We start from the raw sequence: 15,678 nt of genomic DNA on the forward strand, positions 1-15,678 counted from the left end.
AATATTACTTTTAAGAGTGATATCCATGTTCATACTCATTCCCATCCCACAGTACAATGATTTCCATTCCGATTTATATTCCTAGGAAAGAACCAAACACCCCTTAGATTTGATAAATAGTGATTCTCTAAATTTAGATAATGAAATCTTTATCCTAAAAATAAAATAATAATTTTTTAATCTCTTTCCTTCCACTTATTCCATAAATATAATAATAAAAAATAGAAGAAAGAGAAGAAAATAATCAAAAATCAAGGATGATGGAAATTTTAGGGTATTTGATGTAGTGTGTAGTGAAAAGTGATTATCTAAATTTAATAAAGTAGATTATTTATCCTAAATTTTAGATATAGTAATAGAGAAATTGACGTGATGCTCTCATGCTATTCCAAACAAGTAATCTTCACCGTCCATTCTCAATCCATCGGTAGATTTAGCCGGGCCTGGCCATGACTTGCAGATGGACGAGGAGGAACGGATAGCGTCCTCCTCTGCGGCAGCGAATTCACTCCCAGAGAAGCATCGGTGTCACGGTGACGGCGATCGCGAAAAATGTCGAGTCTGGCCATGGGATCGCCGTGGGTTCGGATTATGGTTCTTCAGGAACTCCGTCCTCCCTTCTGCCTGCCGGGACTAGCCTTGAAGACCTGCCTTTCAATACGGCGGAGGAATCTCTCCGTCTCAGCTTCCGCCGTTACCGACCCCTCCGGGGGCGAGGTGCGCGTCCGTTTCGCTCCTTCTCCTACAGGGAACTTGCACGTCGGAGGAGCAAGGACGGCGCTCTTTAACTACTTGTTTGCCAGGTGACTTCCCTGCCCCCCTTTCTCTCCAAGTTGTTCTCGCTAATTTCTATTTTGGGTTATACTTGTGTTTTCAATGCATTGTTCAGTGTTAAAATTATTCATCAAAATGGTTAAAAGATATGAAATGCTTAAAATGATATGATTTCTTGTAAAGTACGAATTTAGGGTTCGGATGCTCCATATGCTTACTATAATATGAAATTTGGAATCTTTTTGTTTCCTTTGGCCATGATGGTAAATACAAGTTACATTATCATTTCAAAGATGGGATTTTTAATATGCATGCAGCCGCTACTTCACTGTGCTTTTGACCATGAGCTGCTGGAATTTTGTTGAGCTATTCAAGTTCGGTGGTGAACTGTTCACGAGCTATGTAAAAAATCTAAGAAGGTGTTAGAAAGAAGTCAGATAAAATTTTATCTGGTGAAATAGATGCGTAGGCTGTGTCAATATTGAGTTTTTGTTTGATTATAATACCATGTCCGTTTTTAGAGCAATGCAAAAAATGGTTTCTATTGCAGCTGCACTCTGTTAATTATCAAAGTATTTATAATTTTGCATATTTTTGTTCCCGACAACATTGCTTGATCAAATCCTTTACAGGTCTCAAGGTGGGAAGTTTGTTCTGCGAATTGAGGACACTGATTTAGAAAGATCTACCAGGAAATCAGAAGAAGCGATGCTGAATGATTTATCTTGGCTTGGTCTTGATTGGGATGAAGGTGGGCATACTCATAGTTTCTGTACCCTTTTATTGACTGAAGTGACTTTCTGTTCATTATATTTCACCTTATTTTCAGATTCACCTTTCCTCCTTAATTTTTAAATCATCAGAGCATGGTAAAAAAGGAATCTATTCATGTTAATGCAGCGCAAACCATGTCACACATCTGCCTTGCCCATGTTAGTGCTATTTGCTAAAATGTCTCGATGACACAGATTTATTTTTAATCTTTTCATCAACCTAATTGAGGCAACTCATGATTGCTTAGTGACTAAATTCACCAATACACGCTGCAAAGCATATCCTTCATCAGCACTTGCAAACTAATACCTAGGTTAGATCCTCAGATTCAGTATTATCTGTTAAAATTTTCAATTAGAGGTTTCATTTGTAATGGTAATGGAGCAGAGTGGTGTGCATCCGGGCATGAGCACACATGGGAACTATCTTGGTTATGTTAATGACTAAACAAATTCTCTTATGTATTTTTCATATTTGTATGCTAATGTGATTGGTTCAAATCGTTCCTTTCATGTGATATGCAAATAAATAGTCTCAGAATTTCATTTGTCATTACCTATTATTCAATCTTTTGCAATTAAAAGATGGTTCTTTGCAGTAACCAGCACTAATAAAATTTTTAGTAAAACTTCAATATATTGCATCTCCTAGACCTTAATCTCTGTGTTATCGTGTGGGATGCTGCACATTCATAAATTTCTTTCTGTTGCATTAGATGTCACTAACATTTCATAATCTTCCAGGTCCTGGTGTGGGTGGAGAATATGGTCCTTATCGACAATCAGAACGGAACTCCATGTACAAAGAATATGCTGAGAAGTTGTTGGAATCTGGCACTGTTTATAAGTGTTTTTGTTCTAATGAGGTAGTTACCAAATGGTAACAAATGGAACTCTATTCTGCACGCAGTATTTGTTGGTTAAATAATGGCATATGGATGGGGTTTACAGAATGCTTGTAAAATTGTCATAGTTACTTTGAAAGAACCAAAATAACTACATTGACTCAGACACCATATATGAATAAACTGCCAGTGGATAATCTCTTAAATAAAACTATTTGTTTGACAAATGCTGCCCGTTCTTTATCTCTTCCATTTGCTTGTTTCTTGTGCATTAAAGCTAGAAAGCCATTTGCTTCTCTGCTTTCTTAGAGAACAGAAATCATGTGGAACAACTTGAATTTGTATTTTTTTTGTTCCCTTTGTTTTTCTATTTTTTTATTTGTTCTATAGTGTTTATTCGTCACAGTGATATATCATGAAAACTGCTCATATGTTGTTTTGTGTTTTTTTTCTTTGTCATAGTATTTTACTAGTTTGTTTATTTCTCTAACTAACTATATATATGCATACTTCTATATGTGATATGATATAAGATGACCTAATAAAAGATTTGGGAAAAATATAATTATCTTCAGAATGGAAAACCCTCTCAGCATGAAGAAAGCTACAACTGATAGGCAATTGCAATTTTATTGATGATTTTGTTTCTAGATTAAAATAAGTTTCTAAAGCATCATAACCATTAGGTTCCAAATATTGATTGGGAGTTAATTACTTGATTAGATTATAGTTGTGTTGACAAGGTAATTTTTCTAGAAAGATTTGGTGTCCTATTTAATGGTTTCATACATGATTGTTAAAATCGGTATTGGTGTCAGGATTGAATGGTAAAAAAATCCAAGTATTATCTATATCAAAACCATAGGATTGGTGAAATTGGAATCGTCATGAAAGTTTTAGAAAAGTGAATAGTCAAATAATTTCATTTGCGGGGATAGGATATAACAAATGATATTTCATTGTAATTTTTTTAGGAAAGGGGAAGGTCACATGTCATGACCCCTGTTATTTAATATATAAATATGTGTATATGGGAGCATGCCACCTTTAGCTAAAGATAGATTTGGAATGTAGGACTAGGACCTTAACAGCAACTTCCAAGTCTTTTTCAGCATGGAAGAAGTCATCTTCAACGATCAATCATAATAAACTTTATTATAGATTATATTTGCTAAATGTTGAATTGTTAATAACCTAATTATAAAATACAAATAATCAATAATATTAATAAAATTCATATAAATAGTATTAAATTAGTATTAATAAAGTTTGTATTAATAGTACAAATTATTAATATCATATTTTAAAAATATTAAATACAATTAGATTATTTATAGATAATAAATTATATTTGTTGACATAGAAATGATAAATAATAACTATATATCAGAATTCTGCGACATATAGTTTCACTGGGATCTTAATCACATCTAATCGAGTTTGTATATATATATATATATATATAATGTTATGAGGCCATTGTTAGCAAGGGGATATTGTATTCTCTCTCAATTGGCATTAGGTTTGAGAAAGAGATGGAAAAGGTGTTGAATCCTTTAGCTAGTAGATTGTGAGACAAATCTTAAGTGGTGATGTGGCTAACATATTAAAATTAGAGCAATGAGGATTCGCACACCTTCCCATGCACATCAGCTAGGATTCAAATTGAGATAGGCAGAAAGTAAGCTTGATTGCTTGAGTTTTCCAAACTTAACCTAACCTGACTAAATTTCAACTGATTTCATTATTTGACACTGTCAATTTGATTAAAGCCCAATCAATTATATCTATTTTATAGTGGAGCATATTTCATTTCTAAGAATATCTTTCAGATCTCTAGCTCTTTAAATTTCTTCATCAATGTTTATGAGGTGATCAATTGCTTGGTAAAAGTTGGATTGTCCTTTGCCAATACTAATCTGACTCATGGCAATCTGACTGATTTCATAAAGAGTGTCAAATGTTTTGGGAAGGTTCTTCGAAGCATTTAGAAGGAAGAAGGATAGCTGAGAGGATCCTTGGAGTCTAGGAAGAAAGAGGAGAGTGGAATGTACCTACAATACAAAATTCGAGACAAAAAGAGACAAAGGAGAGATTTTTCCTTACCTTACTTGGGCTAATGTGTTAGTATTTCTAAGTGGAGTCTGATTGATTTGAAGGGAGCCCACTTAATTACAAGTTTCACCCTATGTTTTCATTGGCTGGAGTCTTGGGTGCACATAACCTTTTAGACCAGTAGCATGACATTGGGTTAGAGTGGTAGTTAGGCCCGATGTGAATCATGTGATTTATCATCTTTATGATTTATCTGATATCTGACAGCTTCATGATGTTTGTTCACAATGTCAACACTTGTAAATATTAAGGTTGAAATTATGAGGTCATTAGAAGCTACGATCGGGACCAATCCTGGGTATTATTATCAGTGGCTGCATCACCAATTATATGTTGTTATGCTTCTTTTCATAGGTGTGATGTGTTAATGCCTTCTGCAAAAATGTTTAGTTCCAATCAGTATGTAGTTGGAACTAATTATCTTTAATGTTTTTTTAGAAAAACAACTTTTTAAACATATTTTTTGTCTTTGACCACCAGGTGTCCCTACACCACCTTGTATGTGAGATGATTCCCATTTAGGGGTGGGAGCAACAGGTTTAAACCATCCTAGTAGTACCATTATATGAATTCTGACCTTTGGCAGAAAGTCCATATCTAGCTCGCTTACCACTAGAAGCAATTGTTCCTCTTTTAGACATCTTTAGTCTACTATAATCTAAGAAAATAACTTTAGTGTAACTATGAAAAACTAATGTTGTGGTTACTTGGAGGAGAAGAATAAAATAGTTTAATTGAAAGGAAAATAAAATGAATTGCATTATTTTGTTTCTACTCTATTCTATTCTTCTTGTTTACTAGAAAAGAAATAATATTAATTACTTATGTGCTTATTAGATGCTTAGACTTCATTTCCCTCTATTTCCAACCAATTTGGGTCAATATAAAGTAGAGAAATTTGATGGAAGTAAAATTTTCCTCTCCTCTCTAATTCTTCCAATATATAGGATTAATTGATGATTTTATTTTATTTTTCCGTTCCTACTTTTGTCTGAGTAAACACAGCAGATGCTAGACATGGCATAATTCTTAGAAAACAACAGAAACCCAGCTGTTTTGAAATTTATATCATGTATAATTTACCAGAAATTTCAGTTCAAAAGTAGGCTTACAAAATGTAATATGATATGTCAGAAAATTAGAAACTTGTTATTTCATCTTCATATAAAGATACTATACACATGACATGCATTTGTATACTCATATTTCCTTAATTTCCAGCTGGCTTTTCTATACTAAGCTAGTTGATTAGTTTGACTCAAAATCTTTCAGAGCTTACAAGGTTGATCTTGTTTACATTTAATTTGATTGGAATTTGTATAAAGAAATAATGAACTAATAAAATGGCAAGTGGAGAAATTTCTTGACATAAATAATCTGGTAGTTGTAAAGGAATCATATTCTATAATTTGGAAATTAAATTCTTCTATGTCTACGTTGTCATCTATATGGTAATTTGGAGCTTTATCTGAATAATTGGTTGATGCATCATGATGATTTTGCTGAAATAGAAGCTACATGTGGAAATTAGAATATGAGGTCCTGAGTAGTGTCGCTCTTAAAAATTCTCCCAAATTTTGTTTGAAAAGTCACTTTTGAGTTTTCACCTGATTAGGAATGGCATTGTTGCAGGAACTTGAACAAATGAAGGAAACAGCAAAAAGGTTGCAACTGCCACCAGTATACACAGGAAAGTGGGGCACAGCTCCAGACAAGGAAATTCAGGAGGAGCTGGCAAAAGGTACACCATACACATACCGCTTCCGCGTACCAAAAGAAGGAATCTTGAAGATAACAGATCTTATCCGTGGTGAAGTAAGCTCTATATTGACTTGCGCATTGCAATGATTATTTTTTTCAGATTACTTTTCGTCTGAAGCATCATATATACCTCCAATTTTCTTTATTTCTGTTTGTATGGTGACTGTTAATTGATTTGATAGTATTATGAAGGTCAGTTGGAACCTGGATACACTCGGTGACTTTGTGATTATGAGGAGTAATGGACAGCCTGTATACAATTTCTGTGTCACTGTCGATGATGCTACTATGCATATCTCACATGTCATAAGGTGATTCCTAAAACACCTCAAAATTTCAACTGTGTAAAGAATTTTCCCTATTAAACCTCTCTCCTTATTTTATTATACACCAGAGCTGAGGAACATTTACCAAATACCTTGCGACAAGCACTTATATACAAAGTAAGTTTTATGCTCCTTATGTTTCCCTCTTGACAATCTCTCAACAATTGATTAAATATTCACTTAGGCATCATTATCTATCGCAGGCACTTGGATTTCCAATGCCTTCTTTTGCACATGTCTCTTTAATTCTAGCCCCAGATAGAAGTAAACTATCAAAACGTCATGGTGCAACATCTGTAGGGCAGGTATCAAGCTCTTACCTGTTAATTTCAGTATATAGAAGCTTACATGATGTCAATTTATATCTGATGTTTTCCTTTTACAGTTTAGAGACATGGGTTACTTGCCCCAGGCAATGGTGAATTACTTGGCACTATTAGGTTGGGGTGATGGGACAGAAAATGAATTCTTCACCATCAATCAGCTTGGTAGCTTATTCCTTTCTCTTTGTTGACACATTTTGTTGTCGTGCTTGGATTAAGAATTGGTCTGTGGTGGCTTGTTAATTTATGAATTCCTGTAATTTTGCAGTTGAGAAATTCTCCATTAGCCGTGTTAATAAAAGTGGAGCAATCTTTGATGGAACAAAGTTAAGGTAATAAAAGTTAAAGCATTCTCACGGTTTTATCTTCCTTTTGAATGACAATTATATGCAAAATGTCAGATCTTTCTCAGGTTTGTATTAATTTGAACTTGTTTTTGGTGTACACAAAGCTTGCTGAAGCTATATTTCTGCATAGGATATAGCTATTCTTGTTTGTATTTATTGTGTTAAACCTCTGAATATTTGATGCTTTTGTGTTTATAATTGCTTTCTTGTGAGACTGATATGGTTTAGATTTGATGATGGTATAGTTTTATGCATGTAACAACAAATATTATTTCAGTTTTTTTGTTACTTATCTAAAATGGTTCATACTCAATTAGGTGGATGAATGGGCAGCATTTAAGATCTCTTCCTCCAGAAGAGTTGATCTCAATTTTCAGAGACCGGTGGAAGTCCACAGGAATTCTCCTAGAATATGATGGTGCATTTGTTAAGGTTGTTGCATTTTGTCATTTAGTGCAAAGATATGAGTTTCGAGTTAAAATATAGATCATATGTTTTGCTATTTTACACATTCAGCATTTATTTACAGATGCTAGTTGTCTGCATTTTTCATAGTATTAGAATATCTAGACGTGTATGATTCATGGTGCTGGTTAAGTACTATTTTGGTAAATCATTGCTTGCTGCGGACTTGGGTTTTGCTAGTGACCATATATATACTTCCATTCTCGAAATTATACTGTGTTTGTGGTAACTGATGGACTGGAAGTTGGGAGTTCAACATAGGTTGGACCATTATATTTGGTCTAGGATATTAAATTATTTCAATGTTTTTTCCCCCAATAGTTTCATATACTGTAGCAAAAGGTGATTACGAATCACGAGGTCATCTTATATCCAACCGCCAAGTTGGCTAGGGGTGGGAGGTTTTTTTTTCCCGAGGGCATGCGTCCTTTGGGAATTAATCCTTTACCCCATTGTAGCAAGACCCAATAGTTTCATACACGAGTATATTGTAAGTGGCAGGACTAAGAGCATGTGACTTAGACTCGATGCCTTAATTTATTAAGGTGGAGGTGATCCATAAAGTATCTACCCACGTTAATTAGTCTCGCTGTAGGTAGGCAATTTGGCAATGTCAAACTAAATTAAATTTATTTCTATGATCAATTGAAATGACATGTTATCTTATCTGCAAAATATCAGGTAAAGACTAAAGGTTTAATTTTGATCATATGTTTATTATTATTATTATTATTTTTGTTGAGCACTTTCCTTATAAAGAAAGAATGATTTTAACCGAGAGCATGACACTAGCAGCAAATTTCACTCTACAGGGCGCAACAGAGCTGTTAAAGGATGCCATTGAGTTAGTGTCTGATGCAGAAAAGGCTCTACAAAACTTGTTGTCGTATCCACTGCACTCGACTTTAGTCAGGTAATGTGTTATCTTCCAGTATTGTTTATTTCTCTAGATTAGTAGAAACATGCATCAGCCTCATATAGTTAGCTAGCAGTAATATCCCTCCCTTACCTTTCCTCCGACTCAGATATAAGTTGGTCTATCACACGGATTTCCATCCTCGTTTAAGTATCTTGCCCTCGCTGTTTCAGTTTTAGGGTTTATTTTTATGAATATCTTATTCTCAAAGCATGCATTATGGAATTTACAGTGATGAATGCAAACCTGTTGTTCAAGATAAGCTCTCGGAGGTGGCTGCTAGTTTGATATCTTCTTACGAAAGTGGAGAGCTCCGTCAAGCGCTGGAGGAAGGCCATGCTGGTTGGCAAAAATGGGTGAAAAGCTTTGGCAAGTCTTTGAAACGCAAGGTCAGGTCCAACTTAGATGGATTTTGCTATTAAGTTTCCAACCAATGCTATTCTGCCCCCATGTTTTTCCTGGTCAATCATGCAATGGCTTTTCAAAAAATAAACAGTCTCGTTTCATTTTCATGTCGATTATATTTTTATTCACCAACATCAATGTTAAGAACTACGCCAGAATTCAGTGCGTGATCCTAAATAGAGAGGATTTTGTAACTTGTTAATGCCATTGCTGTCTAGTTGCTAGCATTGTCATGTAATATGGTCTGATAATTTTTGTGCATTTGTTTGGTCCTTTCGCGGGATCTTCCAACAGGGGAAATCTCTATTTATGCCTATTCGGGTATTGCTCACCGGTAAACTACACGGCCCCGACATGGGAGGAAGCATAATTCTGATACATAAAGCAGGTACCTGTGGAGCAATCAGTCCCCAAGCTGGTTTCATAACCCTAGACGAGAGGTTCAAGATGCTGAAGGAGGTGGATTGGGAGTCACTGCCACAGGTGGAGGAGCCACTGCAGTCGCCCGCCGGAGTGCCTTCCTAAGCAAATATGTAAAATTAGCGATAAGAGTTTTGAATTATCGAAAGCTATATTTTTATTTTAAGATCAAATGGTTTCCCCATTCCAGGAATTTCTTGTAAAATTTATTATTCTCGAAATAAATGTGAACTTCCTGAAAGTACTTTTGAATTATTTCAAATTTTACTATTTTTCATTGTGGCCCTTCTAGTTTACCTAAATTATTCTTTGCTTCCTCTCTTCATCCTAGAGGAGATTTTCAATTGGCCACTGAACTTTCAAAGATGTCTCGATTTGGTTTCTCGCGAAGCCCATTACGGGGTTAATTAGGATTACTGAGATTTACTTTTTTATTTAAAAAAAAATGAAAATTAAAAAATTTGCAGGACCAGTCGGATCTCCTGACCCAATTATTATTTTTTTTAATCGGAGATGATTCATTTTCAATTACGATCAGATCGTGATCATGAATTAATTGTAATTGATTACGATCCTTTCTTGAATTTATCGTCCCCATCAAATTATAATTTAGGTCGAAACGAGCGATCGGAGGCCACTTGGAGACCGTCGGAAGTGAGCAAGTGTCTTAGTTGTCAGGTACTGAGCAGTGAGCGACTTTCAGGCGACTCCTGACCATCTGTTCCGACCTAAATTATAATTTGATAGGGACGATGAATCTAAAGAAAGATCACAACTAATTATGATCGAATCGTAATTACGATCTGACCACAATTAGGAGTGGTCCATCTCATAGTCCCTTTTTTTGTTTTTGGACCAAAAGATATGTTCCTGTGCTATACCCTGTCCATTTATTGATGGATTGAATTATAATTTAGTGGGATTCAGTTCACCTGGATCCCTTGATCTTGGACCAAGATCTGGTCTCAATATTTAAAAGTGAAAAAGAATGAAGTGGTAAACCGGTTTTATTAGTCCGTTAATATTGCGGATTAACACGGAAGCCCGACTATTAACGACCCTAATAACGGCCCAAGACTGCGAATAAACGACGGAGCTCCGGACCCGGTTCGGTCATGTTGGACCACGGTGACTATTTATGAACCGGTGCGACTAAATCACCCCGCTTCTGGAAACCTCGACGCTGCGAAACCCTTTGCGCTCGTTCGCGTGACGGATCCGCCGCCCCGTTCTGCTCTTCGCTCACCTGCCTAGCTTTTTCCGTCGTGTACGTCGTCGCTTCCTTCGAATCCTTAATTTCCCACCAATTTCTGGGCTTGTACGTCTTGATTGTTTAAACGCTTGATGCCTTTGGTATGGCTAGGGTTTCGATGTCTGTTGCCGTCGAAAGGTATCAGTCGAGATCGTTGTCCTAGGGCGGATAAACATGCCTTCTTAGTCGGCCTTCGTCGAATTTTAGGCTTTTGTGGATGCAAATGTTCACACTAGGGTTGTTAACTCTTTTAAATGTCTGTTTCAGCTGTGTAGGGCTTTTGTTTTGGCATTTAGGACATATACCATGAGATAATAATCAGTTCTTCTATTAGATGATGATAGTAACTGAGGTATGTAAATGTGACGGAAATTTTAATCTTCTCTGATATTGATTAACTTTTGTGTCTTATTTAATCCTTTTTTTTCAGGGAGTGCTAATAAGGAAGAGTTTTGATCTTGTTGTGGCAGGTATTCTTGAAGCTGTAGAGTCCTGTTCTGGAGCTTGGTTTTGATGGCGGAACACTTGGCTTCAATCTTTGGCACAGAAAAGGACAGGGTGAACTGCCCGTTTTATTTCAAAATTGGAGCTTGCAGGCATGGGGATAGGTGCTCACGGCTCCACAACCGCCCCACTATATCACCAACCCTACTGCTGTCCAATATGTATCATCGACCTGACATGATTACTCCAGGCGTTGATGCTCAGGGCCAGCCAATTGATCCACAAAAGATCCAAGAGCACTTTGAGGACTTTTATGAGGACATTTTTGAGGAGCTTTACAAGTTTGGTGAGGTTGAGAGTCTTAATGTATGTGACAACCTTGCTGACCATATGATTGGAAATGTCTATGTTCAATATAGGGAAGAGGATCAAGCAGCTGCTGCTATGAGGGCCTTACAGGGACGATTCTACTCAGGACGCCCTATAATCGTCGATTTCTCTCCCGTCACAGACTTTAGGGAAGCCACTTGCCGACAGTTTGAAGAAAATAGTTGCAACCGTGGTGGATATTGCAATTTTATGCATGTGAAGCAAATTGGTAGGGAACTGCGCAGGAAATTATTTAGTCGGTATCGAAGAACAGGCATGCGAAGAAGTAGAAGCCGCAGTCATAGTCCAAGCCCATACTATAAGAAGAATTCACGTGACTTTGATCGTGGTGATTTTCGTGATCGAGGAGATTATCGGGACGGTGGGCAGAGGAGGGGGGACAGACATGGAAGCTTTGAAAGAGATGGAGGAAGGCGGAGACATGGAAGTCCAAGACGCATAAAGAGTCCAGTAAGGGAAGGAAGCGAGGAACGAAGAGCTAAGATTGAGCGATGGAACCGGGAAAGGGAGGAGAAACAAGGGTGAGACAATGTGGACTTTGCTTATTGCTACTCGAATGCTTAAATGATGGCTGGTTGAGGTTTTTGTTGGGGGTTTTTCTTCTTCTTCTTATAGATTAGAAGCTATCCAGCCACTTCATTGAACTTCTTGAACATCAACAATTTCATCTTTATGTGCTTTTGTGATATGCTATCGAACCTTGTAGCCTGTTACATCTTATTCATATTTTCATGGTTCTCTTTTGTGCTGTATTGCTTAGAATTCATTTGGCTTGTTTGAACCATTTGAACCCACTAGCTTCGCTCAATAGTTCCCTAGATGTTAATTCATAATCCATGTATTTTATCAATATCCATTTTACATTTAAGTGATGATTCTTGAATTATAGATTAACTGAAATGGAATGGAATATTATTTCAAATTTTCTATATTTATGCGATATGAAAATCAAAATTCGAAGAGAACCAATCATTCTGATTTCATTTCAACTTATTAAAAGTTCCGTGTTTTGAAGGAAAAAAAAAATTAACATGAATATTACTGATACACTGGAACATCAAGATCAACTACCAAAATATGAAATTGACAACTTCTCAGTTCACCAAACCATTTGTTGGAAAATGAATGGAAATAAAGATGATTTTATGTGGAGGAGAGTTTAGTCCGACGTTAAGGAATATGGATGAGGAGCTGCGGAAGAGTACACTAGCAGACGAGAAGGATATACATGACACTTTTGAGGGATGAGAAATTGTGGAGGAAGACTGTTCGTGAAAAAGGTCGGAGTTGGATTTGGGTGAGCTCAACTCTGGACGGTCAGACTATCATCTAAACGATTAGATGAGAAAATGGTCAACTTTGAGTTGATCGTGTCTAGACGCCCAGACTTCAGATGCCCATACCAAATTTAGGCCCTCGGATTGTTCCCCATGTTAGCAAGGTAACACGGAGTCCATGTCAATTGACTCCAGGCGCTTGGATCGAGTCTAGACGTTCGGGAAACGAAGATCCGTTGGAAAGATGTCGTTGGTAGTAAGAGATTTGAATTTAACTTGCAGGTTATTCACCTTCCTTCTAGCTAGCCTACTCGGATCTATATACTCCATGTGGTGTCGTCGAAAGCACGTGAGATAGTATATTGGTGCAAATACATAATACTCTTAATACATGAGTAATGTGATTGCTCAATATTATAAAAAAAAAACTACTGATAAGATAATTTTTTTATTTTGATATGACATTGAATCGTAACATTTATTTAATGCGGGAATTATAAAATATTATAAAGGGGTTCTATACCCGTAGATATGGTCCTCATCATAAAAAATCTATTAGCTTCCATGATTTTTCTTACACGTTTCCTCCTCTGCACTAACTTAAGTATCGAAATAGCTATACCAAGAATCTCTTGGTCCGGTTAATAACGTTTTTTCTTCCTCCCCTTTTGTGTTCTCTACTGTCCACCTTCGCGAGGTCTTTTCTTCCTATCAACATTCCAGCCAGGTCTAGCTTCATCAATTGTAGACGGGTCACCCCTCTGTTTTTCTCAAAAGGACAGCGCGTCCTGTAAAAGATTGAATTGTTGTTAGGTTGATTGGATCTAGGGTGGGTGGTAGGCTGTGAGATGACTCAACACTTATATTGACAAAGGGAGGTGTACAATGTTGAATGAATAAGAGAAAACTAAAGGGATGATCGATAAGATCCATGTTGATGATCACGACAACCGACATGTGATGTGAGTTCGAAGACCGCCTACCCGCCGCACGTATTGACATTTCCACCAGGCTTGAAAGTTCATTTTTGGGTTGGGTATCATTTTTGAGAATTTGAACAATTCATTAAATTTGAACCATTCATAAAATTGAATAAATAAGTTTGTTTATCACGTTAATGATCATGAATTGTTTATCAATAATTTTCATAAAACAAAGTTTGTGAATTGTCAGTGATTCATAAGAGTTTTTGAATTCGATTTAAGAATAATAATGATCATGTTAATGTACGAGTTTCTTTTCCAAAAATTTGCCAATTTTCGTCGCCCAAAAAAAAAAAAAACTTGTCGCGTACATGGCGATGGCCACGTGGAATGTGCCTACTGGGCAGCCTCACGTGCCGCTTGGTCCCACATGGAGTGGGCCAGCCCGCCCATTGGCCTCCCAGGTGCCCCCGCGTGGCCTCAATCGTCTCCTCCAATCTTCCCCGCCCACGTCAGCCTCCACGCCGGCACCGCTCAAACTTTGGAGCTTCTTTTTCTTCGCTTATCCACCCGCTGCAATCAATGCCCTTCTCGAGGTCGAAGATCATGGCGGAGGGCGTTATCTCTGCGACTCTGTTGCTGTTTTTGTCGTCGGATTGAGGCGGGAGTGGTGAAGCAGAGTGCGACGGTGACAAGAGAGGGAGAACAGCTGGCGAACAAGTGGTGGGAGAGAGTCGATGCGCCGCCCATGGCCGGATCTGAATCAGGCCGAGGAAATGCCGGCGGCGGCATCGAGTCGTCGCGCTACCTCCATTACCTTCTTGGCGGACAAACGCTGTCTCCTTCCGCGAACGTGCATCCGCCTGAGGATTCAAAGCCGTCGCCGGAGCAATGTTCCTCCGACCAAGTTCCTACCGGAGGCGACCGGCCGGCCTCGAATTCCGCCTTACGACGTCCACGCGGTCGCCCCCCGGGCTCCAAGAACAAGCCCAAGGCCTCGGTGGTGGTCGCGCAGGACACGCCCAACTTGCTCCGCTCCCACGTGATCGAGGTCGCTGCCGGCGCCGACGTGGTCGGGAGCGTCACCGAGTACGCGCGCCGGAGGGGGCGCGGGGTGAGCGTGCTCAGTGGCTACGGAGCTGTCTCTGACGTCGCACTGCGCCAGCCTCAGGCGGCGTCCGCGACCGTGCTCAGGGGGCGGTTCGAGATCCTGTCGCTGACGGGGACGGTGCTGCCTCCCCCTGCGCCGCCGGGCGCGGGAGGACTGAGCGTGTTCCTGGCGGGAGGCCAGGGCCAGGTGGTGGGCGGCTGCATGGCGGGGCCCCTGATGGCCGCTGGCCGGGTGGTGCTCACGGCGGCCACCTTCTCGAATGCGGTGTACGAGCGGCTTCCGGTGGAAACCAACGAGGATACCTCCGCCGGAGACCGCAACCCCACTAACCCTGCTGCAAGTAGCGCTTTCGGAAGGATGAAACCGCCGCCGCCGCCTTTCTAATCGCCGCCAATGGAATCAAGAACATCATCTCCAATTTCATCGAAATTCTTGTGGAAATCATTCTGATTCCCATTTTCGACATGTTTTTCTGCATTTGCACTTTGTTTCAGTCTTTCGAGTCAATTTCATTTTCATATGTCAAACCTTTTAGTGTAGTGTATCAATTGACAGGCTCCAAATCAATTGCACGGGGACTCTGCTGAGACATTGTTGAAGTATTTAAATAACGGATTTAATTTGATTAAATTTACTGCACTCTGTCTTGCTTTTGAGCACCACCCTAAAAAAAAATAATTATTTTTGACACCCGTAGTTAGAAAATATGGGTCGGACCGAAGAATGGTTCCGGCTAGGTCGGGCATGAAAGGAGGAGGATATGGTATTTTGACGCTCAGATTTACACGAGTGTTTGTGATTGTATGTTACT

The 15,678-nt window shown here is 38.5% G+C and overlaps 3 protein-coding genes across 5 annotated transcripts; all 3 read left to right on the plus strand.

The window, feature by feature from the left end:
• The first annotated feature begins 443 nt into the window (after positions 1-443).
• On the plus strand, positions 444-9,747 carry LOC122008110 (glutamate--tRNA ligase, chloroplastic/mitochondrial-like). Its single transcript, XM_042563715.1, has 13 exons — positions 444-803; positions 1,407-1,525; positions 2,292-2,413; positions 6,140-6,322; positions 6,461-6,579; positions 6,663-6,711; positions 6,798-6,899; positions 6,980-7,082; positions 7,186-7,249; positions 7,582-7,696; positions 8,542-8,642; positions 8,878-9,034; positions 9,345-9,747. Exons 1-13 carry the CDS (start codon positions 553-555, stop codon positions 9,573-9,575), a joined length of 1,716 nt encoding a protein of 571 aa, XP_042419649.1. The 5' UTR covers positions 444-552; the 3' UTR covers positions 9,576-9,747.
• An 826-nt stretch (positions 9,748-10,573) lies between these two features.
• LOC122008111 (splicing factor U2af small subunit B-like) lies at positions 10,574-12,308 on the plus strand. 3 transcript variants are annotated; one of them, XM_042563717.1, is made up of 3 exons: positions 10,574-10,737; positions 10,990-11,074; positions 11,193-12,308. In XM_042563717.1, the coding sequence occupies exon 3, from the start codon at positions 11,236-11,238 to the stop codon at positions 12,079-12,081; it is 846 nt and encodes a 281-aa protein (XP_042419651.1). In that variant the 5' UTR covers positions 10,574-10,737; positions 10,990-11,074; positions 11,193-11,235; the 3' UTR covers positions 12,082-12,308. The 3 variants fall into 3 exon arrangements, with proteins under 3 accessions (XP_042419651.1, XP_042419650.1, XP_042419652.1); XM_042563718.1 differs by lacking the exon at positions 10,574-10,737 and adding an exon at positions 10,844-10,860; XM_042563716.1 differs by lacking the exon at positions 10,990-11,074 and having other exon boundaries at positions 10,587-10,737.
• Positions 12,309-14,161: 1,853 nt separating this feature from the next.
• On the plus strand, positions 14,162-15,475 carry LOC122011367 (AT-hook motif nuclear-localized protein 29-like). The gene has a single exon (XM_042567749.1). It carries the CDS (start codon positions 14,187-14,189, stop codon positions 15,249-15,251), a length of 1,065 nt encoding a protein of 354 aa, XP_042423683.1. The 5' UTR covers positions 14,162-14,186; the 3' UTR covers positions 15,252-15,475.
• The last annotated feature ends 203 nt before the right edge of the window (positions 15,476-15,678 follow it).

The sequence above is a fragment of the Zingiber officinale genome, chromosome 8A (genome assembly GCF_018446385.1).
Source record: "Zingiber officinale cultivar Zhangliang chromosome 8A, Zo_v1.1, whole genome shotgun sequence".
Classification (NCBI taxonomy): Eukaryota; Viridiplantae; Streptophyta; class Magnoliopsida; order Zingiberales; family Zingiberaceae; genus Zingiber; species Zingiber officinale.

What these genes read in the sequence shown, in the direction of transcription:
- LOC122008111 (XM_042563717.1), top strand. Translation starts at nt 11,236, where the DNA reads ATGGCGGAACACTTGGCTTCAATCTTTGGCACAGAAAAGGACAGGGTG.
- LOC122008110 (XM_042563715.1), top strand. Translation starts at nt 553, where the DNA reads ATGTCGAGTCTGGCCATGGGATCGCCGTGGGTTCGGATTATGGTTCTT. An exon ending in GACAAGCACTTATATACAAA is followed by an intron (nt 6,712 to 6,797) that starts GTAAGTTTTATG and finishes TATCTATCGCAG; the next exon opens with GCACTTGGATTTCCAATGCC. An exon ending in CTGCACTCGACTTTAGTCAG is followed by an intron (nt 8,643 to 8,877) that starts GTAATGTGTTAT and finishes TGGAATTTACAG; the next exon opens with TGATGAATGCAAACCTGTTG.
- LOC122011367 (XM_042567749.1), top strand. Translation starts at nt 14,187, where the DNA reads ATGGAGTGGGCCAGCCCGCCCATTGGCCTCCCAGGTGCCCCCGCGTGG.